The sequence below is a fragment of the Carassius auratus genome, chromosome 22 (genome assembly GCF_003368295.1).
Source record: "Carassius auratus strain Wakin chromosome 22, ASM336829v1, whole genome shotgun sequence".
In the NCBI taxonomy this organism is placed as follows: domain Eukaryota; kingdom Metazoa; phylum Chordata; class Actinopteri; order Cypriniformes; family Cyprinidae; genus Carassius; species Carassius auratus.
Window position 1 is genome coordinate 23,760,356 of NC_039264.1, and position 17,630 is coordinate 23,777,985.

At 37.1% G+C, this 17,630-nt stretch overlaps 1 protein-coding gene and 1 pseudogene across 1 annotated transcript; one reads left to right on the plus strand and one right to left on the minus strand.

Annotated features, from left to right (window-relative positions):
- Positions 1-3,359: 3,359 nt before the first annotated feature.
- Positions 3,360-4,826, minus strand: LOC113040081 (mast cell protease 4-like). The gene is made up of 5 exons (XM_026198332.1): positions 4,690-4,826; positions 4,456-4,606; positions 4,183-4,324; positions 3,694-3,942; positions 3,360-3,611 (listed from the first exon to the last, which is right to left on the minus strand). The coding sequence occupies exons 1-5, from the start codon at positions 4,748-4,750 to the stop codon at positions 3,453-3,455; spliced, it is 762 nt and encodes a 253-aa protein (XP_026054117.1). The 5' UTR covers positions 4,751-4,826; the 3' UTR covers positions 3,360-3,452.
- A 3,337-nt stretch (positions 4,827-8,163) lies between these two features.
- Positions 8,164-17,602, plus strand: LOC113040539 (solute carrier family 2, facilitated glucose transporter member 11-like; annotated as a pseudogene).
- The last annotated feature ends 28 nt before the right edge of the window (positions 17,603-17,630 follow it).

Below are 17,630 nucleotides of genomic sequence, written 5' to 3' on the forward strand. Positions count from 1 at the left end.
GGAGACTGTCATGGAACTAGCACATTCCCATCCGATGGCGGGACACCTGGGAGCCGAAAACACAGTATATCACTTGCAAACGGATGGGCTCGTGGAGCAGTATAATCAAACCCATAAGCAGATGCTGAAATGAGTGGTGGCAGAAGATGGGCATGACTGGGACCTCCTGATCCCGTACATGCTCTTCGGAGTCTGAGAGGTACCCCAGGCTTCTACCGGCTTCAAACTGCTGTTTGAAAGGTAGCCCAGAGGCCTTCTTGATGTTGCACGGGAAGCGTGGGAGAACCAGCCAGCACCACTGCGCAGCCTGAATGAGCACGTGCGGGGAAATGAGGGAAAGAATCGACTGAGTCATGCCCCTAGTGAAGGAACACCTTGTGATTGCCCAGTGTGCCCAGCAACGACTGTATGACCGGCTGGCCCAAGCCCGCGAGTTCCAACCAGGAGAAATGGTGGTGTTCTGGTCCTGACAGCAGCATGCAAGTCGCTGGCAACCTGGCAGGGGGCCCTACACTGTGGTGGAAAGAATGGGGACGGTAACGTACTGTGTGCAAAAGTCCAGCCACCGAAGAACAGACTAGATCTACCACGTTAACCTGCTCAAGAAATGGGTTCCCCGGCTGGAACAACTTGCAGCGCTCTCCCACACCGACCCTCCAGTCTGAAGGCAGAGCGATTCGACCAATCAGATGAAAGCAGTGTTTCAGCGCCACCCACAAGTGTGAATGAAATATTGAAGCCATAAACCTATATGTAAACCCTAAACGACAAAATAATGTTTTCATGTTTTGATCAAAAGATAGTTAACACAAAACATCTGCGAAACCCTAATAATTCAACATTTTTACAATAGTGCTCTCATTATAGAGTTAGCCTATATGACAATAGTTATTAATGTTCTGCATTTCTGTTTTGAACTGCATGCGTTAAAGAACAGTAGAGTGAGCATTTGAAAGCAAGTTTTAATCAATGGGATTAAACTCATAATTCCATGTAGAACACGCTTTATTCATACAACATAACATTAATATCAGGACTTATAGGCTATGTGAAAAGAGCCAGCATGCAAATGAACATGTCTGCGGGGCTCTGAATGCAAACTCCTTTTGACGCGTTCTTCACAAAAAAATGTGCAGAAACACAGCAGCTAAACTCTAAGAATTCACAGGGTTTTATTATAATGGTGTTCTCATTATAATGGTATGGGTGTGACAGTCCAGTCTTAATTATTAATATTCTGCTCTGTTGTTTGTCCTGCTTGTGCAGTGTGCTGAATTGATATCACCTTAGTACTACAATGAACCACTTGACTCAAAAACAAATGCATCTTATATCATGCAGAACCTGATTTTACCAAGTGAGACATGTTCATGGGACAACATCGTTGTTGTCCCTGGAACAACATTGTGATTAACCAATCAGATTTGAAGAACCAGTTTTTAGATTTTGTGAAGTTTACGCTTAAAACCACTGTTTGGTGCTTGTACATCAGTGTCATTCTTCTATCATTTCCTCTGATTTTAGGGATTACTCATGGTTAAGGTTAGGTTTAAGTGTAGGGATATGGTATAGAATATATTTTTGGAGTAAAATGTTGTTCCAGGGTCAACAAAATATGTATATTATGTAAATAATATATCCACAATATATATAAACCGGCTGAAATGTTTTGAAATCACTTAAACCCTACCTGTTCGAAAAAATCCAGTCTCTGCCTGTGTCAGTTTGAGTCTACATAAAGTTTTAAATCCATGCCGCCAAGATGCTCCTCTGTCGGTCATGGATTATGGAAAGTGAAAAATAAATCTATAGGGGTGGTTGGATTTATTCACGCACTTTAAAATATTTATTTGAAGCTTCTTTATTTTCAGATTCAATAGTCTTTATCATAATAGGCTGCATATTAACTTATTGGCAGAAAACAGCAGGTTCTATGTGAAATCAGACATTTGAGCTCCCCCATATAGTCAAAATGCCATAATCATAACAGCCCACTAATATTCGACTGTGAGATTGGTTGTCGAATCAGGCTTCTCGAATCGAATCATCGAATCGTCGACTATTTGGGGTGACCCCTAATGTGTCCATTGAATTTTGCCACATTTATTGTGTGACATTGAATGAAAATGCAATAGTAAGTGTCTTTGACGGAGTTTAAATGCAATTAAGAAAAATAACATTTGAATGATAATTTTGCCACAGTTTTTGCTTGAACATGTTACACATATCTAACAATTTGTGATACATTTTCATTTTAATTTAGTAATTTATGAAGCATTACAATTTTTATTCATTTTGCATATTAAACTAGTGTATGAAATGCCAAATGAAAATTATGTAATTTCATTTTCATTTTGCACAAAACGTTGTACAAATGTATTGGAAAATGTAAATGTAAATACAGAATGCATTGGTATTTTACATGCAGTATTGCATTGTCATTTTGCATATTACATTCCAAATTGAATATTGCTACTCATATTCTTCCATACTTCATGTGAATCGTGCAGTATGCAAATTGTTTGTGTGGCATGCATTGGTTTAAAACTGAAATATTTATAATTTTACAACGTGTTTCTCTTTATTTATTAAAAGATCTTCCTCTTTTCAATGTCTTTCTTGCTGCATTAAAGATTCATTGGTTAAATTTCTACAGTACTTCCTTGCATGTGCAGTGAGGGAAAAAGCACTGAGATTTGGGCAGTCATCTCGAAGCTCTGCTTCAACTGTGTGATACCCTCACGAGGGGTGACAATAATTTCTGATACATCAGACCATAAGATTGCCTGTTGGGAGAGACTTGTGGCATCTCCAGACCCCCCCGTTCATTTAGCGTGATTCTGCTTGTACCACCTTCACTTACTTCAAGCTAATCAATAACGAATTGTGATTGGATGGTAATTCTGTTTTATGACAAGCTTAGTCACATTTGATTAGGCTGTTCTCACATGACAGAACACTTCTACTCCTCGCTCTGATCGTAAAGAAATGTTTAAACAGGACAAAACATGATTTTTTTTTTTTTTTTTTTTTTTACTAAAAATAGAGCTTTTTTATATTTTATTAATCAAGACATGTTTCATCAACATAGTATTGGGAATAATACAACAAAAGTCAGTAGGCTAATTGTCTTTCTTTTACAGTTACAAACATTTTTGTCGTTTTGCAAGTTTTCACAAATTTGCTTTCTCTAGTAGTGAGTTAAACAAATTACAGAGGTTGATTGACCAGTTTATTATTTGTTATTTTGTATTGTTTCGACTGGAAATAGCATCACCAAGATGGCAACCAAGTGAACTAATTTGAAATGACTTTGGACTTCTTGGACATTTTTATATATGATTGTGACAATGAGGACACTTCAACTGATTGATTGCCATTTGACATTTTTATTGAGAGATTTTCACAATAATTAAAAAAAAATAAAATCTTCCTTTAATTTTTTTATTAATTCACTTAATATTTCTAATAATTTGGTGAATCCATGGAAGATATGCTGAAATCTTAGTATAGACATTAGGATGCACAGCTGAATTGCATTTTATTCTGGACCCAAAACATGTCACACCAACTGCAGTGTTTCCACAAACCAAAGGACCTCCTGAATCTCCCTTTTAAGAAACAAAGATCAGAAAATCACTAGTGAAACCAGTTCATATATTAACATAAAATCTGTAAATGTTTTGTACATACTCTGCAGGATCCTCCACGACCATGTGCACAGATCATCTGCGAGGCCAAAAACTTGGATTCCCATTTACGTTGACACTCTTCGTGGTTTTCTGTAGTCGTGTTTGCCTCCAGTAGCCGATTGCTCAATATGTCATTAATCTCCTTTCTTCCCCAGCCTGCAACACTACAGAGAGTGCCTCCACTAACATCTCCTTCCTTCGGTAATGATATCCAGTTAACATAGTTATTTGGTTTGACCTTTTCCTGTAGCTGTAACTCAAAAACACAACCATTATTAGGAGATTTAATCATATTTTATAAGACTGAAATGTATTATTCTGCTGTTTTTGAGATAAGTGCCAGTGTTTATTTTTATTTGTATTTTTATTATTATTTACAATTGCCTCTTAAAATATATTTCTGAATAGAAATTCAAACATAGATAAGTCAGGTTTATTCCACTGTTTTCTGATCAGAGATTATTTAAAACAATGTTTTACAGGTCATTACCCTCAAAAGCATGATGTCATTCTGACGCGAACAGAATGTATAGTGTGGATGTGAGATGTAAGACTTCACTTCGACACGGTATGAATCCTCACTCTTCCTGAAGTCATGAGCACCAACCACAACCGTCAGAATCTCTGGATATCTGTTGAAAGAGAAATGTGTATTTATGTAATCCAAAACATTGTCTTGTTGTACTCCAGTCATTTTGTCAGTTTTAACTCAACATTGCCGTTTAGACTGAAAAACAAACCAAAAAAAAATTAAAACTCTTACCCTTTCCAGCAATGAGCAGCAGTCATGACAAACTCATCAGAGATGAGGAATCCACCACAGGTATGTTTAAAACGATTCTGAAGAGAAACCATGTAAGGTCTGGAGTGGGGTTTTGCTTCTTTGCCATTCACTATACCCACATTCACACGAGCTGAGAGAGAGAGAACTATTAGTGAGCTTATTCTGTATACAAGTTAATATAGCTAATGTGCTGTTATATACAATCATTCTCACCGGTGAAGGTCAGGTGTGGCAGCAGAGAGGCCAGCAGGAGCAGAGAGATGATGATCATCATGAAGACAGTGAGCTCTTACTGACAAAACACTATATAAATGTGAGGATGGGTGGAGACACTGAGCTGCCTGCAAGCCTTTTTTTCTCAGCTTGTGGTGTCAGTAACACTGATGGTAAGAAGATATTACTTGTGTTCTTGTCATCTGCATCCACTTTTATCTGAAACCGCAACATACAAAATGTAAGATATATATGTGTGCATGTGGCTGTGGATGTCGGACACACACATAGTATTTTCATTCCTACTGTGTCACATTAACGTCTCAAGTTAAAGGTCAAGTAATATTTTTATAACTGCACCATATTATATTTGTTGATACTGTTTGTTGATATTGATAGTTGAGTTTTCTTACATATATATACATACATTCTATATACAGTGGACTACCAGTAAAATTTACCAAAAATTATTCAGACACTTTGACCTGACCATATATTGTGATTTTTGTTTAATTACTAATGTGACCTTTTTACACCACAGACTGATAAAAAATTAAGTATTATATTACATAGTGTCATACTAACAGTTGTCTGAATTTTTGGTTGTTTGTAATCCATTGCATACCTTTCTATCAAAGTTATCTGACATTATCAAGATTAATTTGATCTGAAACAGTTTAAATCTAAGTTCAGAAGAGATCTCAATAACATCACACATTGTGCTCAATGTTTTCCTTAAGCTAAACTCTCTGGAGGTCTCATAATTGTCTCCATCAAAGCTTTAAGTTATTGTGATATTTTATGAGGTATGCGCCAAGTCAAGTAATTGAAAGGCTCTAAAGGGAAAGTGTGTGTGTGGGGGGGGGGGGGATGGTAATTTAGAGTTTAAGCCTATATAATAGGGATTGTTAACCCAAAAATCTATATTCTGTCATTAATTACTTTTATTGTGTGCAAAGAAAACAAAAATACCCTTGATCGTGGAAGTAACCTTACGGTCTATGGAAGAGTCAGACAGCTCTCAGATTTGATCACAAATGTCTTAATTTTTGTTCTGTATATATACAGATGCCTTATGGGTTTGGTATGAAATGAAGGTGAATAATTAATTACAGGTGAAAATTTGGTGAAATATCCCTTTAAGAGAGAATTCATGCAGCGCACATCAACAAATAATGAAACATAGTTACAGGTTGTGGCCCATAAACAACATCTTCTGCTTTTAAAGGCAGACAAAAATCCACCATAAAAATCATTACCTGATAGACTTACATCTTAGAGATGACTATTAGATTTGCGTTTACATCTGGAATACCTATTTTTGCTCATCTGCAATACACCTTTATTGATTTCTTAAATATACATTTAGAAAATGTCTTTTAAGATGCTTGTGATTACGAATTTATGCAAAACATAATTACAATAACACCATATATGGAGGTCAAAGCAAACAGGTTTCCAGAAACCTATAATTTTTTATTTTATTTGAGTCCTTATTAGCCTACTACTATTTTATAGCGCTGCAATAATGAGGAAATCTTAAACGTGTTGGTGCTTAACACACATTTTGTTTATTGAACATTTAAACAACTACGTCATCCTTTCTCAATACAAAAATCACTTATTACAATTATGGAGTGGATCCATGGAAGATATGCTGAAATCTTTGTATAAACCTCAGGTCATTTACAACTATTACAGACTTTTGGGTCATCAACCAAACCAAGGGAGGTCCTGAATCCCCCTGAGGAGAAACACAGATCAACACATGACACATCAACACATGACTTAAGTGATACTTCTTACTACTGATGGTCTCTAATTGACAACCTTCTTTCTATAGCTGTAACACAGTAACATTATCATCTTTAAAATTCAGACTGAATCTGAATTAATAATTTAATAAGAGTCAATTAGACCTACTTTTACCCTCAAAAGCATAATGTCATTTTTCAAAATGTGAATGTTAAAGTCTGAGTGCTTGTGGTAGGACTTAACACCAATGCAGACATACCCTTCTTTCTTTTTTAGCTTATGTGCACTAACCATACTTTGAGTTCCCATTTCTAACAGACAAGAAGATCTTATTACTATAATTAACAATACCACTATTATATATGCTTTAAAATTATGATATTATGCTTTTAGCTCATCATCATTGCAGACTAAACTGAAGTCTTACTTGCAATGTGCCGCACCCATTAAAAACTCATCAGAACATCCTAAAAGTCTTTTTTCTCACTTTGTGGTGTCAGTAACATGCTTTTCATTAAAAATAAATAAAAATCTCTGTCCACATGAAAATGGAAATGCATGCTATGTCAAGAGCATGCCAAACCAACAGGTGGTGATGTTATCTCAACCGTAAAGCCATGCTGGCCAATCAGAAGCCTGAAAAAGTTTCCAGTAGGTGGAGATAACAGTGTAGGCTGCAATGTCCCAGGCCAAAATACTCTGGTTTTGCTGTCTACACGATAACACTGCAACCGGATGTAGCATTTGGATCAATCAGACACACATCTATTGGTAATATTTAACAAATAATCTCTAACATCCCCTTAAACTTACCAAATGGCCAAATTGTAACTAACGCACACACAAACAGAGAGATCCAGTTGCAGTTTTTTAAAAGGGGAATCCAAAAATCTATATCCAATCAGGCAAAAGGTCAATATCAGAAAGGCAGTCGAAAACAAGAAACATAAAAAAACATTAACACGAAAAGGAAGGGTGACATAAACCAAGGACTCCATGAAACTGATAGAAAAAATCAGTATATATAGTGTTGTATTTACTTTCTTAGACATTGTGTGGGTTTTTATATATTTTTATTTTTTCCTTTTGATTTAACTTGTGTTTCTCTCTCAATATGTATGTATGTCACCTGGAATGCAACTTAGACATCACACAGTAAAACAAATAGCTTTTGAGGTCTTTAGAGCGGGTAATTTACTCAGGAAAGACAGAGGGCTTAGCCATAAATAAAGACCTTTGACCTCACGGGTGTGAAGATAATAAAAGCCCAGGGGGTTCGAAGGACCATAGTGTTTTCTGAGTTTACTGGGTTAAGTGGAAATTTACAAAGAAGGAGCCTTGTAAAAAGTGGGGGTGATAACAGTATAATAAGGCTGTCTGTTTTCAGTGTGATTCAGGTCTGTTGTGTTTCAGGGTAGTTGCTGAAACAGTGAACGCACCTATTTAAGGAAAATAAACTTCTTTCCTTAAATATAATTTGATTCCTTGCCTCTTACACTGAGATGCTATTTGTTAGTAATTGTTTTTGCCACAACAATGGACAGGTGAAAACAATGAAAGTGGGAACAACTGCGTGCAATTAACAGGTGTGCAATTAACATTGATGATTCGGACAAAGGCTTGTGGGAAATGCACTTCCTGCAGTGGGGTGACTATATGGGGAAGTGAGACTACTAATGGACACCCAGGGATACACAGACCAGACACTGTGACACAAATATGAGGGTCTATGGACCCTTCCCCGAAATGAAACTAACACCTCAAAAGGCAGACCAGGCCCCTGTTTCCATGGCAGCTAAAGACAAATCATCTGATAACACCAGTGTTATGGCTCAAAGGAATGTGGGCCCTTAACTCAAGTCTCTCATAAACAGACACATAAATGCCCATAAAAATGTACTCTCTCTAATGAATTAATAGGAAAACCTTTCTTTGAATGAACACACATATACTCGAGGTATATGTTGTATATTGTCTTTTATATTTTGTATTTTTGCTGTTTTATGCATGCTAATGATGGAACTACTCATTCGTGTAATCTTAACCATGTTTAGTATCAATGAATTCATCTTCTGATGATCTAAATGAGAGGGTACTGTTATATGTTGGTAGCATATGTTAGTATTCTAAGAATCTTTAGTAATTTTCCACCAACACCTAACACCCAAATAACCATGCTCTCAGACAAAGGGCTGTAAAACTCTCCAGTATTTCAAACCTTCCCACTTTGGAATTTCAGCCTTTCTCATTGGACAAGCCTATCCTGAGAGGCGTGAATCTTCTAAAGAAGATGTGATCTGGTGTGGGCGTGGTCTCCAACATATGCCAGTATGCGGTTTTGTTAGATACTGAGAAAATATGAATGTGAGCTAGAACTCTTCTGTATTACTTATACAGAAAGTTTTTCTGCAGGCCTTTCAGCTTTGTCTTTCCATTCATCAAGTTCGAAATGGTTCTTTTCCTCATCAATTAACTTCAACCAACCTACTGGAACTCCAAGGTGCATCAGGACTCTCTTTCGAACCGGCAAGATGTGCAAGTACCAGGGCCCTATCATACACCTGGTGCAATTCGACGCAAGGCACAGCGCAAGTGTATTTGCTAGTTTCAGTCTGGCACCATTCGCATTTTCCCGTCCAGTGCCACGTCGTTTAATTAGCAACTGCATCTGCGCCCATTTCTGCACCCCATGGATGTGATGGTCTAAAAAAGAGATGTGTTCAGGCACATTGCTGGCATATTGCTATTTTAAGGAGCTGAAAATAGACTGCCCCTAAAGTCAATGGCTCAATATTTTTTGGTTATTTAAAGAGCACTTGGTAGAAAATGTGCCTCTGGGCAGGTCCACAGTGCAGGTTGACTTTGCTTATTACATACAGGGATGCGCATCACACAATCATGCCAAATATTAAAAATAATAGGATTACAGTGTAAAAGAATATTATTGTGTATGCTACATAAATATAAAAAATTAATAAATATAAAAATGTATTGATGGATTGCGTGTATTAGAATTAGGCTACTTATTTCCAATTCAGCCTATTACTACTTATAATGATTAATGAAATTGGCTAATTAATTGAACAATCGTGTCAATACACACACATATATATTAACTGACTCATGACTGTTTCTTCCCTTGATAAACATTCAGCTTTTCCACCAACAAATTCCGCCATGTAAATAGTGATCAGCAATGGCGCGAGCGCATTCGCCTCCTAAAGGGAATGGGAGATGACACTCTGATTGGTTTACTGAACGTTACGCCCATTACGCATTAAGAGAATAGGGACAACCCATTCCAAAAAAGTGCCCGGCGGTGCACAGGCCGTATTTTCCGTTGTTAAAATAGCAAAAGTGGATTTGGACACGCCCTGAGTGCACCTGCATCGTGCGCTCTACACTTTGCATTAAGATCGTTAAAATAGGGCTCCAGTTTTATTAATTGATATATTAAGTATCATTTGCACCCTTTACAAAGGTGTATTTGAACTAAGAAACTGATGTTTCCTTCAGGCTGTAGATCTGCTGAATATAAAATTGGTAACATAGCTCAGGTGTGCAGAGCAGAGTAGTTTCGGTTTGAGTCGAAATAGGGCGGAAAAGTTGGGAGGTTGTTGCAGAAAAGAGTGTTAAGGGAATTATTCAAATGATTGTATGAATTTATTAATTATATGAATTACCTCTGAAGGTTTTGACTGTCTTCAGGAATGATTTGCACGTGGGTGAGGTTAAAGCATGTTATAAGTTGTACAGTTTGTTAATCTCAGCTTGACACAAATTTGCTGCTACATTGCTGCACATGGACAGAGCACACAAGCTTGCACATAAAGTAGCATAGAGATTGCGTGCATAATATTAGGAATGAAAAAAAAAAAAAACTGAAAGTTACAGCATATTCTCCCTGTTTCGTCAACTCAGGTATTGAACTTGAGTCAAACTTGAGCAACGCCGTCTTACCACTGACGTCATATGAAGCCCTATCTATATATTAGTTCTAATTCACTTTCACGATAAAGATAATAAAACATTGTTAACTACAAAACCCCGTTACTAATACACTCCTAAATCACTCCTAGCACAGAACCCTTTTCACACCATTGACATCCTTCTGTTGTGAGCGCGTGCTTGTGTCATGCGTGTGCGCTCGTGTGATTTAAAAGACGTGCGTTGATGGAGATCTGATAGTGTTTTAACATATTTGGTTAAACCTGTGTACCTTTTTTTCTCGATGTAAAGTTATTTTTTTAAATATGCAACAAAAACAAAAACAAAAAAAGGTTGACTGCGTTTATTTTCAGAACTAACTACAGAGTGAATTAAGGGTTGAGAACAGCTCCTTATTATTGGTAGCCATATTGATTTATACCAGGTAAAATGATTCCTCAAGACTGGATTGATTTGGTTGATCATTCTTAAGTGTCTGCTTTTACAACACTTATTGGAAGAACCCAAATGTCCACAGAGGTCTTAGGTCAGTTATGCATTTCTTTGTGTTACCTAAACTGGTCTGAAGAGATTTTTGAACTGATCCAAATAATGTATTAATGCTAATTTATTGATAGGGCAACCAAAAACCAAGATTTTATTTATTCCTTAAACTTTCTTGTCCAGTGCAAAATTCAAAGTGCCAAAAGATGATAATGTTATGCTGCCCCCTAATGGTATGTATGGATAGTCTTAATATTTTACTGGAGTTCTATAAACGTTACCATAAACATTTAAGTAACCTGTGATGATTGAATGTAAAACAAGCTAAAATTATTTGTTCTAAAAAAAAATAAATAAATAGCACGTTAATATTCCGTTTTACAGTACCCACATTTATATTATATTCCGATAGGTGGAGTTGAACTACAGATTAATTTTCTTTCAAATGGACTTGGACTTTCACGTGGACATAGCGCCAGTGTATAGTTTGTAAAGAGCACGATAGTTTCATTTAAAATTCTCAAGAGAATTCGAAAATCTTTTACAACATTGTTTAATCTAGTCAAGAGGGTGGTTGATTAAACTATTCTGAGGTTACTTATTGCTGGCTGTAACATCAGCAGACGTGTGTCATAGACTCGAGATCTCTATTCTACGCACCTTTCTCGGAGCATCAGTGTCTCATTTAATGGCGAGCACAAACTGACAACGACCTTCTTTATTCTTGGATTTCATCCTCTGGATTCTTTTTAAAGAGGGCAGCATGACCACAAAGGAGAAGAAGGTAGACTGTTTATTGGTGGTGTTCCTTTTAGTCAGATTTGTGTTTTTAAATTAAATAAATAAGTTGTGAGTTTCACTGTAAAGTCATATTTAACCGATTTCTAATTTAATTGTAGTTATTTTGTTGTGAAGTTGATTTTGTTTTGTCACATTAAATGCCTGTTATTATTATAGTTATGTGTATACTCAGGGTCATACATACACTTTGGTATTAATGGTGACCTCTACAGCTATTGGGGGACTCTACAATATGGATACAACCTGGCCATTATGAATGCACCAACTGTGGTAAGTATTTAATTGACTTAGTGTTTGTGAAAGAGTAAAAATGTTTAAATTCATTTCATATTAGTTCTCTGTGTCTATTAAGACCAGTTACCAGTTTTCTGTTCTGTATTCATTCCTGCAGTTCATTCAAAACTTTGTCAATGAGACATTTTTTGGAGCGATGGGAATACAGTTGGGGGTTTACGACATCACACTGATATGGACCTTTATTGTTTCCATTTTCTCACTGGGCGGCTTTATTGGGGCCCTGATAGCAGGGCCAATGTCTGTACGTTTCGGGAGGTATGATTAATCTTGTTTTTATACAGTATAATTTACATGAAAAGTTCATGTTCCATGCACAATTTTTATTTATTTATATTTATTTAGACTTGATGATTTAAATGTAAAAAAAATGTTAAACTTTAAATAAGTAGTAAATCTAAGTATGCTCTGTTATGTTCTTGTTTCCAAGGAAGAAGACTATGTTGCTGAACAATGTCTTTCTCTTCTCAAGTTCATTGCTTGCGTTGTTAAGCCGAACAGCAAAGTCATTTGAGAATGATTATCATCTCCAGATTTTGGTTGGCATAAATGCAGGTACTGTGTATATATTTTTCCTGCAAATGCAGTTTAATGGTCTCTTTTCTATTTTGCCATTGAGATGACTAGTTTTCTTCCTAGTATTATTAAAACATATTCTCTGTTTCTATTCAGGCATCAGTAATGAATGTACAGCCCATGTATTTTGTGAGAGTGCACAAAGCACTTACGAGGGGCTGTGTCCCTGTCCTCAGCAGTCTTCACTTCTTTGGTCTGGTGTTGGGACAGGTGGTCAGTCTGAAGTATGTTATATATTTGACATATCTCTTACGACGCTAATGAGAGTGATTACCATTTCGTTATGTAATGTGAAGATTTTTATTTTATTTTATTGAGTACTTTATGAACAGCATTGAAAATACCTAACGTGGCAATGTTATTTTTTGCCCAAATTAATAGACAAGCATGACTGGAATGACTGATTTTAAAAATGTCTGTATTTATTTCAGAGAGCTGTTAGGTTTGTGAGCCGTGTTGGCAGTACTTATTGGCTAGTAATGCTATCCCAGGCTTCATCCAGCTCCTCACCTTGCCATGGTTCCCAGAAAGTCCCCGCTACCTCCTCATTGACTGTGGAGACAAAGAGGCCCCTAATGGGTATGAGAACCTGAGTTTTAAGTATTGGTGCAGTTATACTGTATATTGCTATATTGTTTGCGATTAGGGCTGCAACTAACGATTATTTTGAATAATCGATTAATCTGTCGATTATTTTACGATTAATCGATTAATCGGTTTATGTACTTATATTTTAGTTTTTTCCATTTTTTCCCCAAGTAAATTATTAATAAAGGTCTTTAATCATTCAGCATAGATTTTTAAGAGATTTAACCATTTTGCATTGTCATATCCTCATCAAAAATATACCTGGAGTTGTTTTATTATGTTAGTAATCCTTTGTCGAACTCTTCTGCAATCAAAACACTGATCCATACTCTAGCAAAATTCACAAGGAGATTTCAAATATTGTTTTCACCATGGCAGTCCTTAGAGCTCCTAAAGTAGTTTAACATCCCAAACAAAGCTTAAGGAATCTTGAGAACATATTTTCACGAAGTATAAGGATAAAACAGAATAAAATTGCAGTGCATTGTATTTTATTATTTACTGGGAAAAAGCTTTATAGCTTATGCTGTGAAATTGTAAACAATCCTTCGAAAAAAAGTGCCAATGGCATGAAACCTGAATGGAACTCACAATTTAAAGTAAAATCCATCAGAAGGTTGTCCAGAAAAAAAAATTGGGACACACACAAAAAACCTGCTGTGTGAAAAAGAGCAGTGAATACTTAGAAAAGAAGTGCATTTAAATATACTCAAACATTTACCTCTCTCATTCAGTCATAATTAGGCTGCAAGTCTGAATTATGAACTGGTAAACGACAAACTGATCACATAACATGTTGTAAAGCTTTAAATGTTAACTGTTAAAAAGCAATGTTATCAGCTTTACGACTAAACATTTGCAAACAACCTTGTACTGGAGAATCTGCACAAATACAATTCTTAGGGGCCGTTCACATATCGCACCTAAAAACGCGTGGAAGACGCTAGTCGCGCCGCTTTCTCTTCTCCCAAAGCGCTCGGGCAGAAGCGCCCCTGAGGCGTCTGCCTTTGCTAAGCAACCATGACGTGCTCTCTCCATGACGTGCCCTCTCCATGAAGACCGGAAATTTCAGCAAAGGATAAATGGATGCGGTGTGGACGCGCCTGGAAAAACGGGCGCATCGCACCGCGTGCGTGTCGCGACCGCGTCGCTTCCATTATGAGAGTGCATACTGCGCGCCTACATAGGAAATAACGAACTTGAGCAACGCAAAAGACACGATATGTGAACGGCCCTTAAACAGTTCAGTAGTGCAGAGTTTACAGGTTACTCTTCATTTTAAAGGCTCAAAGTAAAGTACTCCCACTTCCCGCTGAATGCTGCAGAGACGCTGTTTCGGGAAGCACGTCATAAAACGAGGCCAGCTATTGGCTATTCGCTACTTCACCTGCTGCTGGCTGAGTAAAACCTCCGGTGGCTCATTACTGCCACACTTTGGTCACCGCAGATTTAAATATGCACGAAATGAGCCGCTTATGGCAAATAAAATTTATTTAGCGACGAATCGATTACTAAATTAGTTGACAACTATTTTAATGATCGATTTTAATCGATTAAATCGATTCGTTGTTTTCAGCTCTATTTGCCATACAGAATATGATAGCCATAAGCTGGTTATGAGCTGGTCCTGAGCAGGAGATAGTTGCTTATGACCTGCTTAAACCCTGCTATGCTTCAAAACATATATATCCAGCATATTATGTTTGGTTTTTTGTTTTTCAATAATGAAAAGTTATTTGGGAACTTTTATTTTTAAAGGGGGGGTGAAATGCTATTTCATGCATATTGAGTTTTTTACACTTTTTACAAAGAGTTGGATTCCCATGCTAAACATGGACAAAGTTTCAAAAATTAAGTTGTACGTTTGAAGGAGTATTTTTGTTCCAAAAATACTCCTTCCGGTTTCAAGTTTTTTTTTCGAATATGTCTCTGTGTGACGTTAGATGGAGCGGAATTTCCTTATATGGGTCCTAGGGCACTTTTGCCGCAAGAGCGTGCGCTCCCGTAGAGCACAGCACTGAGAGGCTGAGCACAGACTCACTGATCAGAGCGAGAGCGTCGCGAAATGTCACCAAAAGGAGTGTGTTTTTGGTTGCCAGGGCAAGACAACCCTGCACAGATTACCAAAAGAGAAACAGCATTAAGGGACCAGTGGATGGAGTTTATTTTACAGAGCATCAACGGATTTGTGCAAGTGTTTTTGTTTGTTCCCTGCATTTCGAAGATGCTTGTTTTTCAAAACAAGGCCCATTTGACGACGGATTTGCACATCGTTTATTTCTTAAGGAAAATGCAGTTCCAACGAAAAAGGGTCACAATGTTGTTGGAACCGCATGCGGTGAGTAAAACTGCTTACAAATACTCTGCCTCCTTGTTAGTCCTCCGCCTCCCATGCGGAGACCCGGTTCGAGCCCGCTCGGAGCGAGTCGTTGCTGCTGCTGCTCTCGTTCAGTTTTCAGCCTTCACAGCTGTCACAGCTTCCAAACGCTCTCAACGCAAAAACTTTCCACACGCTTGTGATTCTTTAGCTCCGCCCACACGTCACGCCTCTAGGCGCTCGTGTTTTTCCGGGAAAAATCGTACAGACTATCTTTCCTTATGAATATAATAAAACTAAAGACTTTTTGGAGTTATGAAGGATGCAGTACTACTCTATAGGTACTCAAGATTAACAATGATATTGAGTGAAAACGAGCATTTCACCCCCCCTTTAAGAGTTTACAGATAAAACAATATTATATATACTTTAATAACTTTAACAGTTTTTAAAGGGATAATTCAAATTCTTTCCAAGTTTTTCAAAGATGCTTTTGGCCATACAATGAAAGTAAACCATTTGCTTCTTTTGGTTAGAAAAAAAAATAGTACAAAACGTTAGATATCGTTAGATTGTGTTCACAAAGCAGTAATTCTCATGCATGATTATATACAACAGTAATGTTTGTTCCGCAGCACTGCAGCGTCTGCGAGGCTGTGAGGTGCAGAGAGAAGAGCTGGATGAGATTCTGCAGGAACAGAATGAGACGAAGGGAAACGTGCCAAAACAGCCGTGGGAGCTCTCACTGACCGCAGCGTCCGCTGGCAGCATCACTGTGGCGGTCCTAAGCAGTGCCATGCAACTGTGTGGTAATGACTCGGTGAGTCCTGCCCCTGTCCAATTCTGTGTCATTATATCTTTGGCTCTTAGTTGGTAATTCAAGTGTAACTGGATCACCAGTGCATTGCTTCATAAAGTGAATGTTAACCCCAAAAAACACACCCAGCCGATCATTGAGAATGAATGCTTGTGTTGCAGGCTTTATGTTAATATTTTGAAAGATTCGTCACGATTCAGGGGAAAAATCCATGCAAACATACACAAAATCACTTATCAGAAGTTGAAATAGATAAGTTAATGTATTATTATCAGAAGTTAAAATAGATAAGTTAATGTATTAATATTAGATAAAATAGTAGTACTTATGTTCAAATACTTATGCTTTAAATAATATAAAATTTAATCATTCATTCAGAGAAGTTTGAAAATGTATATAACTGTTTCTACAAACAATATAAGCAGCACAACTGTTTCCAAAACTGATTATAAGAAATGAACAAAGAATGATTTCTAAAGGATAACCAACACTGAAGACTGGAGTAATGGCTGCTGAAAAACTAAACAGCAAATGACTAATTGACTTGCCTTGCAAAAGAGCTTTGGTAAATCTCACAACATGTAACACTTACAAACATAACACGTACATAACACTTTTTTACATACTCAAAAATGCTTCAGAAGTATTTCAAGTGTTAGTGTTGGTGTGCGTGTGTATGTGTGTTTTGCACACTCCTAATTTCAGAAACTTAGGACATTTTTTTTCAATCCTCAGATTTACTTCTATGCATCATATGTGTTCCAAGAAGCGGTATATCTGCAGGACAGATCCAATATGTGACCATTGGCACCGGGATGTGTGAATTCACTGCTTGCATTCTATGTGTGAGTCTTCCATTCATCCATTATCAGTTATGTAAGAGTCCCAGAGCTGTAACAGGCAATCCTTTGACCTCACTTGCATAGTTTGAGTGAATTAATTCATCTTGAATGCCGGGGTTATCAGTCAGGGCTGGATAAACATTTTAGTCCTTTTTACCAAGATATCATTTGTTTGTAGAATCTAAATTACCATTTTTAATTATGTAACTGAATACTGAATAATTTCTGTGTAGAATGACAATGCCATACATTAATTTAAATCTCTGTATGTTTTGTGTGTGTGTGTGTGTGTGTGTGTGTATGTGCAGAACCTGTTGATTGAAAGGTGGGTAGGAGGCTGATGTTGATGGGCGGCTATGTTCTCATGACTGGATGGGCAATAGTCTTCACTGTGGCTCTTTCCCTTGAGGTGTGAATTATTCAATGTTGCATCACCCCCCTTTCCTTTAACCAGCACACACATACTGTACTGTAGTCATGTGGAAGATTATGTACAAGCTAATGTTTAACCTTAAAGGAA